At 42.0% G+C, this 17,444-nt stretch overlaps 1 protein-coding gene across 2 annotated transcripts in view; it reads left to right on the top strand.

Moving 5' to 3' along the window:
- stat2 (signal transducer and activator of transcription 2) overlaps positions 1-17,444 on the top strand; it is a 36,807-nt gene that overhangs the window by 16,247 nt on the left and 3,116 nt on the right. For both annotated transcript variants that reach the window (XM_062970937.1, XM_008103992.3), the window contains 16 exons: positions 807-895; positions 1,062-1,210; positions 4,973-5,131; positions 5,220-5,312; positions 5,791-5,850; positions 6,002-6,022; positions 6,501-6,594; positions 7,936-7,998; positions 8,262-8,345; positions 9,797-9,895; positions 12,690-12,825; positions 13,677-13,726; positions 13,861-13,949; positions 15,539-15,678; positions 16,034-16,222; positions 16,423-16,480. In XM_062970937.1, the coding sequence (XP_062827007.1) occupies positions 807-895; positions 1,062-1,210; positions 4,973-5,131; positions 5,220-5,312; positions 5,791-5,850; positions 6,002-6,022; positions 6,501-6,594; positions 7,936-7,998; positions 8,262-8,345; positions 9,797-9,895; positions 12,690-12,825; positions 13,677-13,726; positions 13,861-13,949; positions 15,539-15,678; positions 16,034-16,222; positions 16,423-16,480 (1,573 nt within the window). The remainder of the gene's footprint in view (positions 1-806; positions 896-1,061; positions 1,211-4,972; positions 5,132-5,219; positions 5,313-5,790; positions 5,851-6,001; positions 6,023-6,500; positions 6,595-7,935; positions 7,999-8,261; positions 8,346-9,796; positions 9,896-12,689; positions 12,826-13,676; positions 13,727-13,860; positions 13,950-15,538; positions 15,679-16,033; positions 16,223-16,422; positions 16,481-17,444) is intronic.

The following is a 17,444-nucleotide window of genomic DNA, read 5'->3' as shown; positions in this document are numbered from 1 at the left end:
ATGGGTCTGATGGATTTTTTAAATTAATAGTACATTGCTGGGGTGAAGTAAAAGGATTCAGATGACTGCTTTTAAATCAAGACCGGGATCAGCCACTGTTTCCCTTTTGCCAGGTAGTGATGCTTAGCAGAAATTGATACTGATTTGTAAACCTGAAGTACCAGCACAAGAACTTGTGCTCCAGCTAACTGGCCAAAAGACAGTGTTTCTCTTGCAGCAGAAAGCATTTTGAGATACATCCTGCTTCCTGACTGTTCTTTGTTACTAGTAAATGACTGGCCATTTCACCTGGTCCCCCATGAGTTCATTTTTGACTTCACTAGTGGCATTCCTTCTCAATAGGTGTGAACACCTTCCCAGGATTGGGGGAGTGGCTGCATTTATTTCTGATTCTGAAAATGGGTATAAAATGCAGTGCATATTGCCTTTAAAATGTGTACATTTCTGAAGCTTGCAATACTTTTTGGCAAACAAAAACATGTGCACAAAACCACATTTATTATTGAAAACCATGTATGACTCATTGCTTTGAAAAGTATGTTTTTTTAAAACAAATATACCAGGAATCCATATGTGAGAAGAAATACGAATCTCACAACATGGTATGAAACTGGGATGGAAGAAGAATTCCAGCATATTTCTGATAAATGCAACAAAAATAAGATTGCTAATCATGGTATTTCTTTCGCAGCAGAATTACCTTGGTAGTCTACTGGGAGTAGGGAGGCACAGAACTGGAAGGGGCACGTGTGACTTTGTTGCCTCAAGTAACCCACTCCTCTCTTACATGCCCTCTTCTGTTGCAGAAAGTACGGTGCCTAATACTGACCCTGGTTTGATCCGAAGAATGCAGGAGTTACAAATCATGTTAAATAAGGTGGACCGTTCCCGCAAGGTAAGTTTGGGTACTAGCCATGGTGTAGCACTGTTGCTGGGTGGAAATATACCCAAGTAATGCCTTTGTCCTCCTATGACTAAAATAAAGCCCATAGTAGAAGCCAGCTCAAGGTTTGCACCCCTTTTGCTTAGGTCTGAACATTTGTCAACAATTTTCCTTTCAGGAGGTGCTGGCCCAGATCCAGGGACTGCTGGGCTTCTTTGAGACTCTGAGGGACTTGCTACTGGAAGAGCGAGAGGCCTGGAAAGACCGCCAGCGGCAGGCATGCATTGGAAACAATTGCGATACCCGCTTAGGACAGCTGGAGAAATGGTAGGTCCCAAAGAGGCCCTTGCCAATGGTGCAGCTTTTCATTGCTCTTGAGAGGGACATGTTGGATAATTTTCTAGCCTTTAAATATATTTTATCGAACTTCAGACTATGCAGTGGAAGTGAGTACCAAGATTCTTAGTAACTCTGGAGTACATTAGTAACTCTGGAGTATAGCAGAGATTGTCTTCATTTGACCCAGGAAAGCTTTTTATCTTTACAGTTCCATAAACCAAAATAGACAGTTTCTACAATATACTGTATATAAGATAAGCTGAGTTTTTCAGCCCTTTTTATAAGCTGAAAAAGCCTCCCTCGGCTTATAATGGAGTCAAGGTCAAGCCGAGCAGTGGAACCTGGAGGCCATTGCTTGCAATATATGATATTTCTCTCCTCCCTTAGCAGTGTGTTTTATTTTCGCAAGCCTCCCTTGCTCTTAACCAAGAGATTGTTCTGAAAAGAGACAGAAGCCCTTGCAAGTCAGGAAGAAAATATATATACCCATTAATCTGATAAAAGCATTTTCCCCAGAAATATTTGTTAATCTCTGCTGCAGAGATATAGGCATTTCCCCCTGCAAACTTTTGCAATCCCTATGTACCTAAATATTTGTATGTATTTATCTATATACATTAATTTTATATATGAATTTTCCCTCATATGTTTGCAAGTGTTTGCAAATCCTATAAATATCTAGAGATTTCCATGTACCTGTATATCTGTATCTACAGTGTTCCCTCACTGCATCGCGGTTCACTTTTTGCCGATTTGCTGTTTCGCGGTTTTTCAATAAACTCTAAAAGACTATTATAAATCATAAAAAATTACAATTTACAGCCTAAGGAAGGGAGGAAGGAGAAGCCAAAGGGAGAGAAAAGGAGCCCAAGCGGCAACGAGAGAAGGAGGAGGCGATTTATCAACACATGATTGGTTGATAAAGACTTATAATAGTGTATAACTACTAAAATAATGTATAAATATTAAAATAAATATAGTGTCCCTACTTCACAGATTTTCACTTATTGTGGGTGATCCTGGAACCTAACCCTAAGTGAGGGAACCCTGTATACATTATTTTTATATATGAATTTTCGCTTCACATGTTTGCAAGTCTTTGCAAATCCTATACAGATATAATTATCAATATATGGAGAGGTGTCTAGATAGATAGATATGAATATAGATATATAGGGTTTGCATATATTGCAGAGGAAATGCACACACACATATAGAGATATCTAGATAGATATAAACATAAATATATAGGGCTTGCAAATATTGCAGGAGGGAAATGCACATATTGTGATGCCTCATGGGCCTTGTAGTCCTGCTCCAAGTGCCATCGTGGCAGATGAAGACGAAAACATGGGGTTTTCGCCGGTTCAACAAGAGCCGGAGTCCTTTCACCTGCCGGATGTTGATGTTTGTCCCCAAGAATTCAGTAAAACAGACCTTGGACATTCCTCGCCTCCGTTCCCTAGAAAAGAATCCTACTGTGCTGACAGGGGAGTCAGGGAACAGAATCGCAGGAGTTTACGGATTGCTGCCAAACAACAGGCTGATTAGACCTGCTTCCCTTGGGAAATTCTAAGGAGTCTTGCATCTGGACAAAGTTGGGTTTCGCTTCCCGTTCTCTAGGGAAAGAGATTGTTGGCGGGAAAACGAGACCCCAATATAGGTGCCTGACGCGGGAGAATCTTTGCGGAGTCAATAGAGCAGCTTCAGGAGTAAGATCATGTGTGGACTTCGTAACCCCAGTTCCTTGTTTCCCGGATTAAGTAATTAAGACTTGCCTCGCTTGCTTTTAACCACGGACCTTGTTCCAAGAATCACTGTTTGCCTTGTATCCTGCCTTGTATCCAGCCTTGTTGTCAAGCTACCTAGGACTCCTGAAACTCAGACATTTCCCCACACTATTGCTTGACAATAGTGTGTGTTTCGGTATTGGATAAAGAACTTTGAACTCTAATATCATTTAATGGACAATACATTCTTGGACTATATTTGACCTCATTTGAAAGGTCTGCTTCTGAATTATATTCTTCACTTGTTTTTATTGTTTTTATATATTTCCTTAATAAAGATATTAGATAGAGATTGGCCTCCGTGTATGGTTCTTGGTGCCCTGCTGCCAGGGGTCTGACACATATATAGAGAAAGGATTTGCTAACATTTCAGGGGAAAATACATGAGTGAAATTAGTATATATAATTGCAAATCTATATCTAGCTTCATTGTTTATATAGGCATTGAATGTTTCCCTGTTACTATGTTGGAAGCTGGCCTGAGTCCCCATGGGGAGATAGGACAGGATACAAATGAAGTTATTATTATTATTATTATTATTATTATTATTATTATTATTATTTTAATACCATATTGTTTTTCTTGACCCTACTTTTCCACTTACAGAGCTAGTTTACTGTTTTTCTTTGAAATAAGGTAAACATTCAAAAACATTTAACCTACTGATGCCTCAATCAATATAATTTTATTGGTATCTATTTTTATTTTTGAAACTTACCAGTAGCTGCTGCATTTTCCACCCTTGGATTATACTCAAGTCAATACGTTTTCCCAGGTTTTTGTGTGTGTGTTAAAATTAGATACTTCGGCTTATATTCAGGTCGGCTTATACTCGAGTATATACGGTATACACGGGCTCTCCTTCTACTACTTACAGTATATTATTCACTGTGTCTTCAGTCTTAAAGCAACATTTGATCCACAAATTCACAGAATCAAATCAAACACACCAAACTTTTCTATAGGGAAATCCACAACCTTCATCATTGGGAAACCCCAAACAACCTACAATCCTTGGGACGCCCAGATGCTATGGCTGCTTGCTTAATTGATATTTCCCTTAACCAATTGCCTGCTGCATTACATCATCCCCACTGCAGGCTATTCTTAATTGCTTACAAGTCCCATACATTACTGTGTGATTTACTCTTAGTCAGTCCTAATTTTACAATTAACCATGAATCTGCCAGGTAGTTTACCAAATTCTAACAGGACATTACCTGCTGAACTAGGTACTCCAGAAAAAGTATTGTCACTTTGTCAATAATGACTCTACATGGTAAGGTAAAGGTTTCCCCTGACGTTAAGTCCAGTCGTGACCAACTCTGGAGGTTGGTGCTCATCTCCATTTCTAAGCCGAAGAGCCGGCGTTGTCCATAGACACCTCCAAAGTCATGTGGCCGGCATGACTGCATGGAGTGCCGTTACCTTCCCGCCGGAGTGGTACCTATTGATCTACTCACATTGGCATGTTTTCGAACTGCTAGGTTGGCAGGAGCTGGGGCTAACAGGGGGCGCTCATTCCGCTCCTGGGATTTGAACCTGGGACCTTTTGGTCCGCAAGTTCAGCAGCTCAGCGCTTTAATACACTGTGCCACCAGGTAGTTTTAATGAAATCCTTGGACCGACTGACTCAAGATCCATCATTCTTGGCAATGTTAGTTAGCATAGATGGGAATTGCCATCAAATCCAGTCTGGAGTGGGGAGTGGGGCAGAGTTGGCATCATCTTGAGGAAGGCTGCCTTTATTTCTCTGCCCACTAGAGTTTTGAAAACCCTCTCTTGGACCTGCGTATGCAGTATTTGTGTTTCTGGCTCCCCAGGCAGTCTGTGCAGCCTATTTTATTGACTAACCTTGGTGACCCTTGCAGGACTCCTCCTTTTCTTACCCACCCCCCAGTAACAAATTCCATGTGTTCCCCCTACTCTTGTTGATCCCCTTTGTGTGATCCCCTGCAGGTTCACTGCAAACGCCGAGGACCTCTTCCATTTACTGCAGCTGTTGCAGACACTGAAGGACCTGCAACAAAAGTTGACTTATGACCAAGACCAGCTGAAAATGTGCTTGCCCCAGCTGGAAAATCGATTGAAGGAACAAATCATCTTCCTTTTGAAAAGGTACTGTGGTTGTGTGGGAAGACTCTGTCAAAGAAAACGGAAGAGTGTAAGTTGTGGACATTAAATATCTTCCTCTTCTGATCTCCAGTGCCTTCGTGGTGGAGATTCAGCCCACCATGCCTTACCCCTGTCGCCGGCCACTGGTGCTGAGAACAAACCAGAAGTTCTCTGTCCGTGCCAGGTGAGAAATGACTTTAATAATCTAGAAATACCTCCTTTCTTTGTGTGAAGAGGTGAGATAAGGTGAGGGGCAAGAAGAAATGAAATTCATAATGGAGAATGGAAGAATGCCTGCACACAGAAGATTCTGCTCTGGTACAATCCTGGTTGACACACTGGTGTAGCCTATCTCAATCTTTTTATCTTTGAGGAAATCTTGAAATATTTACTTTTTTCTTCTCAGGAAATAATTATATTGACAGCTCAAAAAGGATATTATTAAATCATGATCTCCTGCAACTAGTGATCCAAGGAACCTTAGGGGAGAAACTCTACAGTAGACTTTTCTTCTCTTTTTCCCTTCCTTCCTTCCATCCACCCATACTTGAATTGCTATTGTGAAATACAGTGATGCAAACCATTGATGAGACACTGTTTAAAATGTGCACAAATTCTGCCATTTTTGTCACATGAGTTACAGTGCTGTTGCCTTTTTTCAGGCTCCTTGTGAAACTGATGGATCGGAACCATCCGATGGAGGCCAAGATTGAGATTGACAGGTAGGGCGGGTGGGTTTGGGTCAAAGAAAATGGGACTTCAAATGTTTTAAGTCAGGTGGGTGGATTGGAGTTTGCTGGAACACAGTTGGGAGGAAACTGAAACTGGTTTCTCATGTATATTTCTTTTCATTTTCTCTCTTTTCTCTTTCAGGGATTCTACCAATTTGGCAGGGTAAGCACCAGCCTAGGAAAAGCAATGGAAAGCAATACGTATTTTATATGTTTGAGGATAAAGGGTGACAGCATTCGCTAGATAACTTCTATCATGTGGTAAATTGGGTGGGGGGGGGGAGAAGACCTACAGAAATGACTTCAAATTGTGCTGTTCAATATGAGGCTAGGACTGGTCATGGCCCCAGTTCAAAGCATAACAGTGAACTGGATTAAGGACACTTACTACCAGGTTCACTCGATGAAGTTCTGTGGAATCCCCTAGCATGTCGTGTGACCTCCAAAAAGTGCCCATTTGAACCTGGAGGGTACACATGAGCAGAACCGCTCAGGTTTGTGAGGAAGCAGGCCAACTGCCAGGACTAATAGCTCAAGCCAGTCAGTGTGTCTGTCTGTGGCCTCTAGAAGATGGTGATGTGCCTCTGTGATGTATATGTGTTCTCATTTCTCAGTCTCGTTTTTCCCCACTTTATTTGAAGGTTTCGAAAGTTCAACATTTTGACATCAACTACCAAGACCTTGATGATGGACAGGCCCCAAACAGAGGGACTCATTTGTGACTTCAAGCACATTGTACGTCTCAGCTGAGTGTGCATTGTTGGAGACCCATAATCTGAATCCCTGGGAAGGGAAATGGGCTACTGAACACATTAAGTTGCAATTCTGTACCCTTACCTGGGCATGAAATGCTTCATGGAACATATAGGATAGTGCTATAGGAGTCTAAATCTTTGGGGGAAGGAGGGTGTTGGTTTTTTTTTTTTTTTTGTTCTTCCTTCACCACCCCTTCTTGGACAGACCGCCCCAGCATGCATGGCGGCTTGGAGGAATGGTAGTGGTAGAAGGAAGGAATTGAGCATATTGTAGCTCACTGATTCAAAGGTAGTGAAGGAGGGCAGTCCAAATTGTTAGACTTAGATGGATAGCTGTCCATTTCAAGTACCAAAGTAGCAATATCTGCATATAGATATATTTGTGTACATGGTGAAGAAACTGTATACTACTATAACTAAGGCAGTTTCTGTGACCAAATACATGCCAGAACTAACAGTAGAATAAAGAACAGAACTGATCCCAAGAATGCTGATAGTGGCTGTTGCTTTGTAGGCCTCATGTTGCTCATGATGTCTAAAAACAACATTTTATTTTCTCTTTCTGCACCCTTGTCTAGAACCTAATTAGAAGCCAAGATTTTTACAAATAAAATTATATCCTGCTGGTGAAGAGGGATTTGATATATGAACTGTGCTCTTAGGTAGGTTATGATTGAGTAGCACATGAGGAGCAGGAAGGAATTTCTTGGAAAGAAGGAGGGAGCTTACCCTGACTCTTTGCTCACCAGCAATCGAGGGAGGCCTTACACCACCAGTATGGGATAATCCTCTTCATATACTCCTAAAATAGACTACTAGTACTACAATTCACACTCCTCTGTCTTTTTAAAATATATATTTGAATAGGAGGCTGGCTTGAGTCAATAATTACCTTTCCAAGTATTTATTGACAAATCCATAAATTACTTTTGCAAGAGTCAGCATGGTTTAAGTGTTTCACCAGCGTCCCGAGCTTTGCTTGACTAGGGAATCCCACTGGGTGAACTTGGGCAAGTCGTATTCTCTCAGCCTTTGAGGAAGGCAGCAACAAACCTCTGCAGAAATCTTGCCAAGAAAAACCTGTGCGAGAGTTGCCATATGTCAGACTCTGACCTGAAGGCATATAACAATTGTATTGATAGATTTCTTGGTGGATAATTATCCACAACTGAGTTACATGCATTCTACTCTCCTTTGTGGCCTGGTCAGCATAGATCAGTTTTTCAGAAATGTGAGAATAGCCTCAGAGGGGTATGTGGCAGTGGCTTTTAGTGCTTTCCTGGTCTACAAGTCCATGATTTCCTTTCCCTTCTTTTGGCAGTCACTGAGAGAACAGAAGATCTCTGGTTCTGGCAAAGGAAAGGGAGGCAAAGGGATCAGTGAGGTGAGTTTTCTGGAGAGGAAGACATCTCGGGGATCACCTTCCTTGCTGACAATGCAGGGCTGCTGAACTCTGATGTTGATGGCCTCCAATTCCTATAACCCAGTGGTTCTCAACCTGTAGCTCCCAGAATTGTCGTTGTAGGCCAAAACACCAAAACAGGTTGAGAACCACTGCTAACCTCTGCCACCCTGGAAAAGAAGTGAAGGGTGGTAATAGTAATTTGCTTCTCTCTCCCTCTCCCTTTTTCTTTCTTTTCCTTGAAGGGAGGGTTGTCTGTCCTGGAGGAGCTGCATGTCATTACTTTCACCCTGGACTATTGGTACCAAGGTCTCCAATGCCAGCTGCAGGTATGAGGATCAGACTTGAGGGTGTCAGGGTAGTTGAAGGCAAAAAAGTCCTGGGATTTGGGCAAGTTGTTTGAATGGGCATCTAGCAAATGGAATATCTGGAGCTCTAGCTGGGGGATCCTGCTAATTTAGAACCTTATAACATTGAGATATAATCTGCTTATCTCAATATGCATCCCATATATCTGTAGGAATGGATGTATACTGTATCGAGATGGGATGCATACTCTCCTCATCACACCCGGTTATTACGATTTTTATGATTTGAAAATGCTGCGCTTTGGCTCATCACACCACGGAAGGCTGGATCCTCCCAATCCATTCAAAACACCCCCTACATCACACTATGACCTTTTAAAAAGTATCATTGCTGTTGGGATGCATACAGATTTTCCCATCACATAATATTTTAAAAAACCACAATTAGAATTCTGTCTGCAAACCATTCATTTCTGTGACACTTTGCAGACAGATTCTGACACAATAGTAATGGGGCAAATTTCACTCATTCGAAATCATTCTCAAACAGTCTCAGAAATGGAGTACTTCCTAATATGATAAGATCCTTACTAGACCTTCCTAAGAAATGTGACTGTTCTGAATTGTCTGTGGCAGGACAAGCATCCTCCTCATAGGATAAAGATAAAGGTTTCCCCCTGACATTAAGTCTAGTCATGTCTGACTGGGGGTTGGGGCTCATCTCTATTTCTAAGCTGAAGAGCCAGCGTTGTCCATAGACACCTCCAAGGTCATGTGGCCGGCATGACTGCATGGAGTGCCGTTACCTTCCCACTGGAGCGTTACCTATTGATCTACTCACACTTGAATGTTTTCGAAATGCTAGGTTGGCAGAAGCTGGGGCTAATGGCGGGAGATTACACCGTTCCCCGAATTCAAATCTTTTGGTCAGTATTTCAGCAGCTCAGCGGTTTAACCTGCTGTGCCACCGGGGGCTCCCTCTTCTTCATAGAAAGATGCCATTTTGGGAGCACTGCAGTTTTGCCCTCCATCCAGTCAGGGTTTTGCTTTTGTTGATAACAGTGTCATTTTTCTTGTCCTTGCAGGGTCCTCTTAAAAAACCCTTCCCTTATTTCTAACATATCCATGCTGGCAATTGGGATATTTTTGTTTCTGCCTTGGCACATGGATACCAACAAAAGAGAGCATAGTTTAATAAAGCCTTTCTTAAGCTGCTTTACCATGGCAGACCAGTAGGTTTTTTATCATTGTGTCAGGGACTGGTGCTGTGTTTGTGGCCGTAGGCTATAATTCTTTTTATTGCCTTGAAATCTGCTGTAGACTAGCAGGCAGTAGCTTGTGGATTGGCACTTGTCCATAGACCACCACATCGAGTAGTCCTGATCTAGAGGACCTTTGTCTTTCTTGTCCAGTTCTATATAGTCTGGTTGACCAAAGATGCTGGTCTTTTTGTGATCTTCTCTTCCCATTAGACTTCCACTTTGCCGATGATAATCATCTCTAATGTCAGCCAGATGTCCAGTGCCTGGGCCTCCATCTTGTGGTTCATTATGCTCAATAGAGACCCATTGGTAAGAACAGAAATAATCTATTTTCAGTTTACAGCACTTCCATAATGTGAATGTTCCACTTGGCTTTTCTCCCTTGTTCGTCTTTTACTTGATCTTCCTATTTCTTTTCACTTAAGCAACCACATTTTGGTTATCTGAAATGATACATGCTTCATGATGGTTTACACAACACTAGACCCAGCCCTAATATTATATTAAAAACGCTTATGTGGAGTGCGTCCAGCATGAGAGGTTTGAGAAGTGACTATTTTTTAGCCATTTCTCTGATGATATATACGGTCTAGAATTCTTTGTCCATAGAAACTTACCTGCTTTGTTTCCAGGCATCATTTAGATTAAAGATGGAGAACTTTTGGTCCTCCAGATGTTGTTGCCTACATATGTTTTACCATCACCTAAAAAGCCCAGTGGCAAGGGATTTTGGGGGTTGATAGGCCAAAATATTTGGAGGCCCATTAGTTCTTACTCCTTTTTAAAGGATAAATGAGTATTCTTTTTAGGAAACTTCTTTGTCTCAGCTTTACTGACTTTCAGCTAGAACCAGACATTTGAGCTAAAAATTGGACCTGTTGATTATTACCAACCAAATGTAGGCACATTATATACTGGAGTCTGTTAGTTGGGTTGGGGTATATTTTCCTACAATTTATTTTAATCCTAAAAATAAATAAATAAATAAAATAAAGTCTACAGGAAACTTTAATTTCAAACTACAGGAAAGGAGATTCCACCTGAACATTAGGAAGAACTTCCTCACTGTGAGAGCTGTTAAGCAGTGGAACTCTCTGCCCCAGAGTGTAGTGGAGGCTCCTTCTTTGGAGACTTTTAAGCAGAGGCTGGATGGCCATCTGTCGGGGGTGCTTTGAATGTGACTTTCCAGCTCTTCGCAGGGGGTTAGACTGAATGGTCCGTGAGGTCTCTTCCAACTCTACAATTCTATTATTCTATGATTCTAGAAATTAATTACTTAATTAATTACATTGCTGTTTGAAAAAATTACATGGCTGCTTGATTATACAAGAGTGACTTGTTACTTTACTTATTAGTTTCAGATTGCTCAGAACACCTTTAAAAATTAAGCCCAAGGTGAAAAAAGTCTTCAAATGTTTTAGTAGTAGCAAATAAACACTACACGCACAGACATGAATGTCATTACCAGTTGATATCTTCTTTTTAAGAAGCAGTGAGACTATACTCAATGTGCTTGCCAATTGTTTTGTATGGGTTTGCTTCTGGAAATCCTTGGGAGCAGAAGGCCTTAGTTGGCCTTCTGCTGAAAGTGCAGTATCACTTCACATCATGAGTATCTCAATATCCAGTGAATGTGCAAGCCTTGATGTAAAATTTCCTTTTAGGCTAGAATCCTTTTCTTGTATGAATCAGTTCTTGGCTTTGTGATACACTCATTCCTGCTCCGACTGAGATTCATTTTATTTCAGAGCATAGAAGTAACACATTCCAAGTAACAGCATTGCAGGTTGAGCAGCTGTTATCCCGAAATTTGATACTTTCCAAAATTGTCCACATGGGTGACTGAGATAGTGACACCTGTCCTTTTTGATGGTTCAGTGTTTCATGTACAAAATGATTAAAAATACCAGGCTCTGTGTTAATTAAGCATAAATGAATTTGGACTTGGGTCCCATCCCCTAGATGTACCTACATACAAATATGAGTACTCCAAAATCCAAAAAGATCCAAAGCACTTCTGGTACATGCGGGGAAAATCAGCTCTAAATTATTAAATATGGTTTTCTGTGGGCAAGCAGATGGTGACTACTGGATGAAATATATTCTGTATCAGAAACTAGAGCTGATGTGGTCTGCCCAGTGCAATTTTCTGAATCAGCACCCCAAATAATCAAACCAAATATAAAGTTGTCCAAAAACTGATTTGTAACCATTTTGATTCTAATGTTGGAGAGTGGTCCAAGCAGTCCCTGGTCAAAAAAAGATTGAGAACCACTGTAATAGATATCAGCCTCTACTTCTGACACTACTTTTTAGGTAAAAAATGTTACCATTTTGCTAGTTCTTTCTGGCCACAACACTGAGTGCATTTGAGTATTGGCTGTCTGTTACCCAAGTAAAGAGAAAGATTGTCATCCTAGAGTCCCTTGATAGTGCAGCAAGACAGCGAATGTAACGGAGTGAAGGTGGACTGCAGAGGAATCAGCCATTATTGGTAGTTTCTGCTCTTCAGCAGACCCTGAGCTCTTCCACATTGCACCATAATGTCCTAATTCCACCTCAGTTGTCATCACACCACACTTGAAACCCTGGGATTGATGGTTGAGGGATGGGTTTTTAGAATCCTCAACCAGGGAGCTCCTCTGGTGTCTCTAACCAAAGTACAACTCCCTCCCTCCGGTTTCCATAAGATGCAGATGAGGCAGTTAAAGTGGAATTAAAGAGGTAAAGGGAAAGGTTTCCCCTGATATTAAGTCTAGTTGTGTTCGACTCTGGGGGTTGGTGCTCATCTCAATTTCTAAACCGAAGAGCCGGCGTTGTACGTAAACATCTCCAAGGTCATGTGGCCAGCATGATTGCATAGAGCGCCGTTGCCTTCCGGCTGGAGCGGTACCTATTGATCAATTCACCTTTACATGTTTTCAAACTAATAGGTTGATAGAAGTTGGGCCTAACAGTGGGAGCCATGATCCTCCAAGTGGATGGGTTTTTGACATGATTCCTACAATTCCAGATCTCTTTAATTCATGTGAGATGTTCCTCCTCTCCCTCCAGCTTCGGTGTCATGCCTGTTTCTCGCTCTTCTCCTTCTCTCCCCTGCTAGAACCAGCGGTTCTTCATCAACCCGCCAGCTGCCACTTGGCCCCAGTTGTCTACTGTCCTGAGCTGGCAGTTTTCCTCCGCAACTGAGAAAGGCTTGAATGCAGACCAGCTCAAGATGCTGGGGGAGAAGCTCTGTGGTATGTCTGGTAATGCAACGCTGGGGCAATGATAAACAGGACAAGAGAGTTTTTGCTACCTATTTAAATGGTGACTTCCCACACAAGTAGATTCCAGATAGGGAAGTTTACTTTTTGGGCTCTCTCTTCCCTTAAAAAAGGGTGATCTGAGGGGTTGGGGACCCCAAAAGTGCCTCTGGTGCCATGAGTCCAGTACCACCCTTTACGTGTGTGAAGCCGCTTTTATTCTGAGGGCTGAATTCAGTTTTAGAGATGTTCACAGCTTAAACATGGGAAGGGCGAAAGGCAAAAGGATGTGATCAAAAATGCTGCCATATTTCAACTTACAGGAGTAAATAAGTATTTAATAGAGGCATTTCAGCCTGTTAAAGAAGGCAAAAACCAACAACGATAGTAATATGAGGAAGCAGGCATAGCCCCCTGGAGATCTGGATGCAGGGGACGAGATGTGGATTCATTAACTGGCCTTCCACAGCTAATAATAGAACCATAGAGTTGAAAGAGACCAAATGGGCCAACTAGTCCACCCCCCTGCTATGCATGAAAAGCACAATCAAAATATTCCTGACAGATGGCCATCCAGCCTGTGTTTGAAAGCCTCCAAAGAAGGAGCCTCCACCACATTCTGAGGCAGTGAGTTCCACTGTTGAACAGCTCTCACAGTAGGGAAGTACTTCCTAATCCCTAATGGCTAATGATTTACCATCTCTCACTCCAATATAGAAGAAGCAAAGGGAGGGCCCTGAATACAAAGGATTCTCAACATACATGCCCATTATACATATTATAGAGACATCTTTGTCTCAAATCAATCAATATAGTTCATGCCTTTCCATTTTTTCCTATTGAAGGTTCACCTGTCACAGCACAGAGCATCATTACCTGGAGCCAGTTTGCTAAAGTAAGTAAAATGCCTTAATGATTTCCACCTGCCTGCCCAGTTCTTTCATGTTTCCACTCTTTAAAAAGCCTTTTTTCCACGGTAAAAAAAGATGTTTCAGAGGGATGTTCTTGTTCCCACTCTCCTCCCTACAGGATTCTCCTCCCAGTTTCTCCTTCTGGACCTGGATTGATGGGATTTTGCTCCTGATTCAGGAGAATCTGTTGCATCTCTGGAAGAATGAGTAAGTAATGGTTCCAGGAGTGGGGAAAGAGAAGGAAGAGCTTGAGAAGTCCTTGAGGAGTCCTGAATTTTCCAGTCAACAGTTTCCATATTTTATGCTACAAGGGCAGTGCTTACTAGGAGAAGTATTGACCCATTTCTGCTTGTTCTCAAAAGCCTCCTCAGTTTTGAAATGTATTTTGAAGATTATGAGTGCTCACAAAAAACTGTAAAACCTAAACAATAGATCATGTATTATGGAACTGAGCTGTGGTTTCTCCCTTCAAAACTCTGAGATTTTTGGCTAGTGGAGTGAAGCTGTTCCTCACTTTCCTTTGTCACACCATCTTACAAATATGTATAAGGTGCTTTCTTTGCTTTCTGTCCTCTCCCAACTTCAAAACATCCTGAGAGAGCAACTTATGTTTGCAATGTCATACAAAGACTGAAAGTCCCAGTTCATTAGCTCAAACAATCAGGAATTTGAAGGAGAGGAAGCATATAAAAATGGCAGAACGCATGATCTGCATGGAGAAAGTCTTGGATTTAATCGCTGGTATCTCCAGGCAGAGCTGGGTAAATTATCTTGTCTGAAACTCTGAAAACATCATCTAAAAAAGAGTAGAAAGCAGCACTGAGGTGAAAAAATAGACCAGCAGCCTGAATCAATATGATATTTTGAGGTATGGAAAACACTACAGCAGTGGTTCTCAACCTGGGGTCCCCAGATGTTTTTGGCCTTCAACTCCCAGAAATCCTAACAGCTGGTAAACTGGCTGGGATTTCTGGGAGTTGTAGGCCAAAAACATCTGGGGACCCCAGGTTGAGAACCACTGTACTACACAATTTCAGGAGAAAGTGACTCTTTTAAGTGTGTTGGAAGTGTCATTTCAAGATCATGTGGTGATTGGCCTGCTTGGTGGTAAGACTTAATGCCCTCCTTCATAGAACAAAGCACTAATTTTGTCCAGGCAGAAGGTATTTCCCCTTCCTAAGACTATTCCCTGCATATATGCTCATTGGGAAGTAATGGAAGGACTAATACTGTTGGCAGAACCATGAGAGAGACAAGGAGGGAGGGAGATCCAGATGGTAGGCCACACCAGGAGATGCCTTGTTGTGACTGAGACTATTGGTCCATCAACTGAATCCTCTATGCCTTCAGGTGATGGTCAATTCTAGTTCCCATCAGCCACAGCCAAGATGAACTGTGTCCCATAGTGATGAGGGTTGTAGTTCAGTCACATCTGGAGTGCCTCAACTTCTGTTCCATGCTGTTAGGATAATATCCTTCCAAGATCCTAGACAGGTGGCTTTCCTAGGCTTGACAGGGATTAAACCTGAGATCTTCTGTGTGCAAGGTGTGTGTTGTGCCACTGAGCTATAGAGCTTCCCTGACAGATCTAGCAGCAGGGATAGCAGAATGCAGCTGCCCATGAGGATCCAGGCCATAGCTAGAAATGCAAAGGCCATGAGATGTTCAGGAAGGTTAGGCCTGAGTCATCAGTTCATCCAAGATGAAATGAGAGAACAAAGCAACGGTGGGAATTGTTTAGAAAACTGAAGGCAGAGTTATATTGATGTGTGTGTGTTTTTTTTTTCTTATTGCAGTCTCATTATGGGATTTGTGAGCCGAAAGCGTGAGAGGCATCTGTTGAAGAAGAAGAGGGGGGGCACCTTCCTCCTCCGCTTCAGCGAAAGCACCAAGAGCGGTGGCATCACCTGCACCTGGGTGGAATATGATGACAAAGGTGACGAGCCCTTGACATTCTCTCTGCTTTATGTTTGTTTATATGATTTATTGTTACCTTCATCTTGCAGTCCTTTAAAAATGCTAATTTTTGTTGCATTTTAAACTTGGTGTAAACTCCACCAAATGAAGTCTATTGAAGGAGAAGTTAGAAATCTGATAATGATGAGCTGTTCAAGTGTGGATTTTCCAAAACAGGGTGTTTAATCCAGCTCCCCTTCCTCCATTTAATCAATGACTTTGTTTTTCTCTGAACTCATTCCATGGATCTGAGGGAGGAAAGGTTGGTTTAGGTCTTCAAAATGCTATGTTAATCTTTACTCTTTGTCTTACCAGTGTGACTGTCAATTCCACAGGTTCCCCCATGTTTTCTGCGGTAGAGCCCTACACCAGAGAACAACTCAAAGTCCTGCCACTGCCTGACATCATCCGCGACTACCATGTTCTGGCAGATGAGGTCATCCCGGAAAATCCACTCCAGTACCTCTATCCAGACACTCCCCGGGATGAAGCTTTTGGTCCTTACTACAGCGAACGCCGAGAAGGTATTTCTGCATGTCAAGCTTTCTGGGGCTCCCTGAATCTTGTGTCCATGGGCAGGCTTTATCAATATGTATTTTGTATCTCCACAATTAGTGTCAGGATTTTCCAGCATCCAGAGAGGTGGAAATGTTTGTGAGAGGCTGGTGCCACCTCTTGATTCTCTGCTGCCCTTCATCCTGTTTTGCCTTTTTTTTTTTTGTAGCAGACCTGCCAGAACAAAGGAAGTACCTAACACGCCGCCTGATCAGCGTCTCCTCTAGGTAAGCAGCACTACCTTGTCCTTTTTTGGCCACTTCTGAGAGCTTCATTTCCATGATTTTAGGCTGTACTAGAAATTGGGCCCCCTGCTTCATCCTTCATTCATTTCAGTTTAGACAGTTACCTTCCTGCACGCCAATCCCCCATCCTGGAGACCCAAAGGTATTAGGGTAGGAAAGTTGAATCTGTGGATCCTTAATCAAATCTGTATTGTGTCTGTGGACCTTAATCAAATTAATGTACAGGCAGTCCCCAAGTTATAAACATCTGACTTACAAATGACTCATAGTTAAGAACAGGAGTGAGACGACGGGAAGTGATATACATCTACCCCTTGGGAGGGAAATGATTCCCGAAAGAGTTATCATGGGGGAAAGGTGTCTCTACTGAAGCTTTCTCAACAATCCTTGTTTCCCCAACAAGCCACGTTGCTCAAAGTCCAATTATCACAGGGACAGAAAATGAGGTGAAATCTTCCGTTCTGACTTACAAATAGATTCAGCTTAAGAAAAAACCTACAGAACCTATCTTGTTCATAACTGTCTGTATTTTACTAAATATTGATATTATGGGCACACACTCGCATAAAGTTTCCCTCTTCTGATTGCAAGATAGGTATTAAGCTACTTTGAAATTCCTATTAATGAACCCAAAGACCAACAGTGTGTCAGGTTTAGATTAAGGTTTTACAGAATAGCCAGCACATGCAGCATTTTAAAGGAGAGAGATTTATAATGCTAAAAAAAGAACAAACAGTTTGAAAAGGTGCACCAGACAAAACCAAGAAAGTGTCTGTTCTAAAACTCACCATCAGAATCAACCAATGGCAATACAAAGAGAGACAAAGGAAAACTGGGGGCTATCTTTTTATACCCCAAGCTTCCTGTAGATTCAATTAGCCAGCCATAGCCAAAGGTGCCAGGATAAAGCTCTACCGCTATGTTAGACAGGTACCACTGAGGGAAG

The sequence above is a fragment of the Anolis carolinensis genome, chromosome 2 (genome assembly GCF_035594765.1).
Source record: "Anolis carolinensis isolate JA03-04 chromosome 2, rAnoCar3.1.pri, whole genome shotgun sequence".
NCBI classification, from domain to species: domain Eukaryota; kingdom Metazoa; phylum Chordata; class Lepidosauria; order Squamata; family Dactyloidae; genus Anolis; species Anolis carolinensis.
This window is presented reverse-complemented; position numbering and strand designations above follow the sequence as displayed.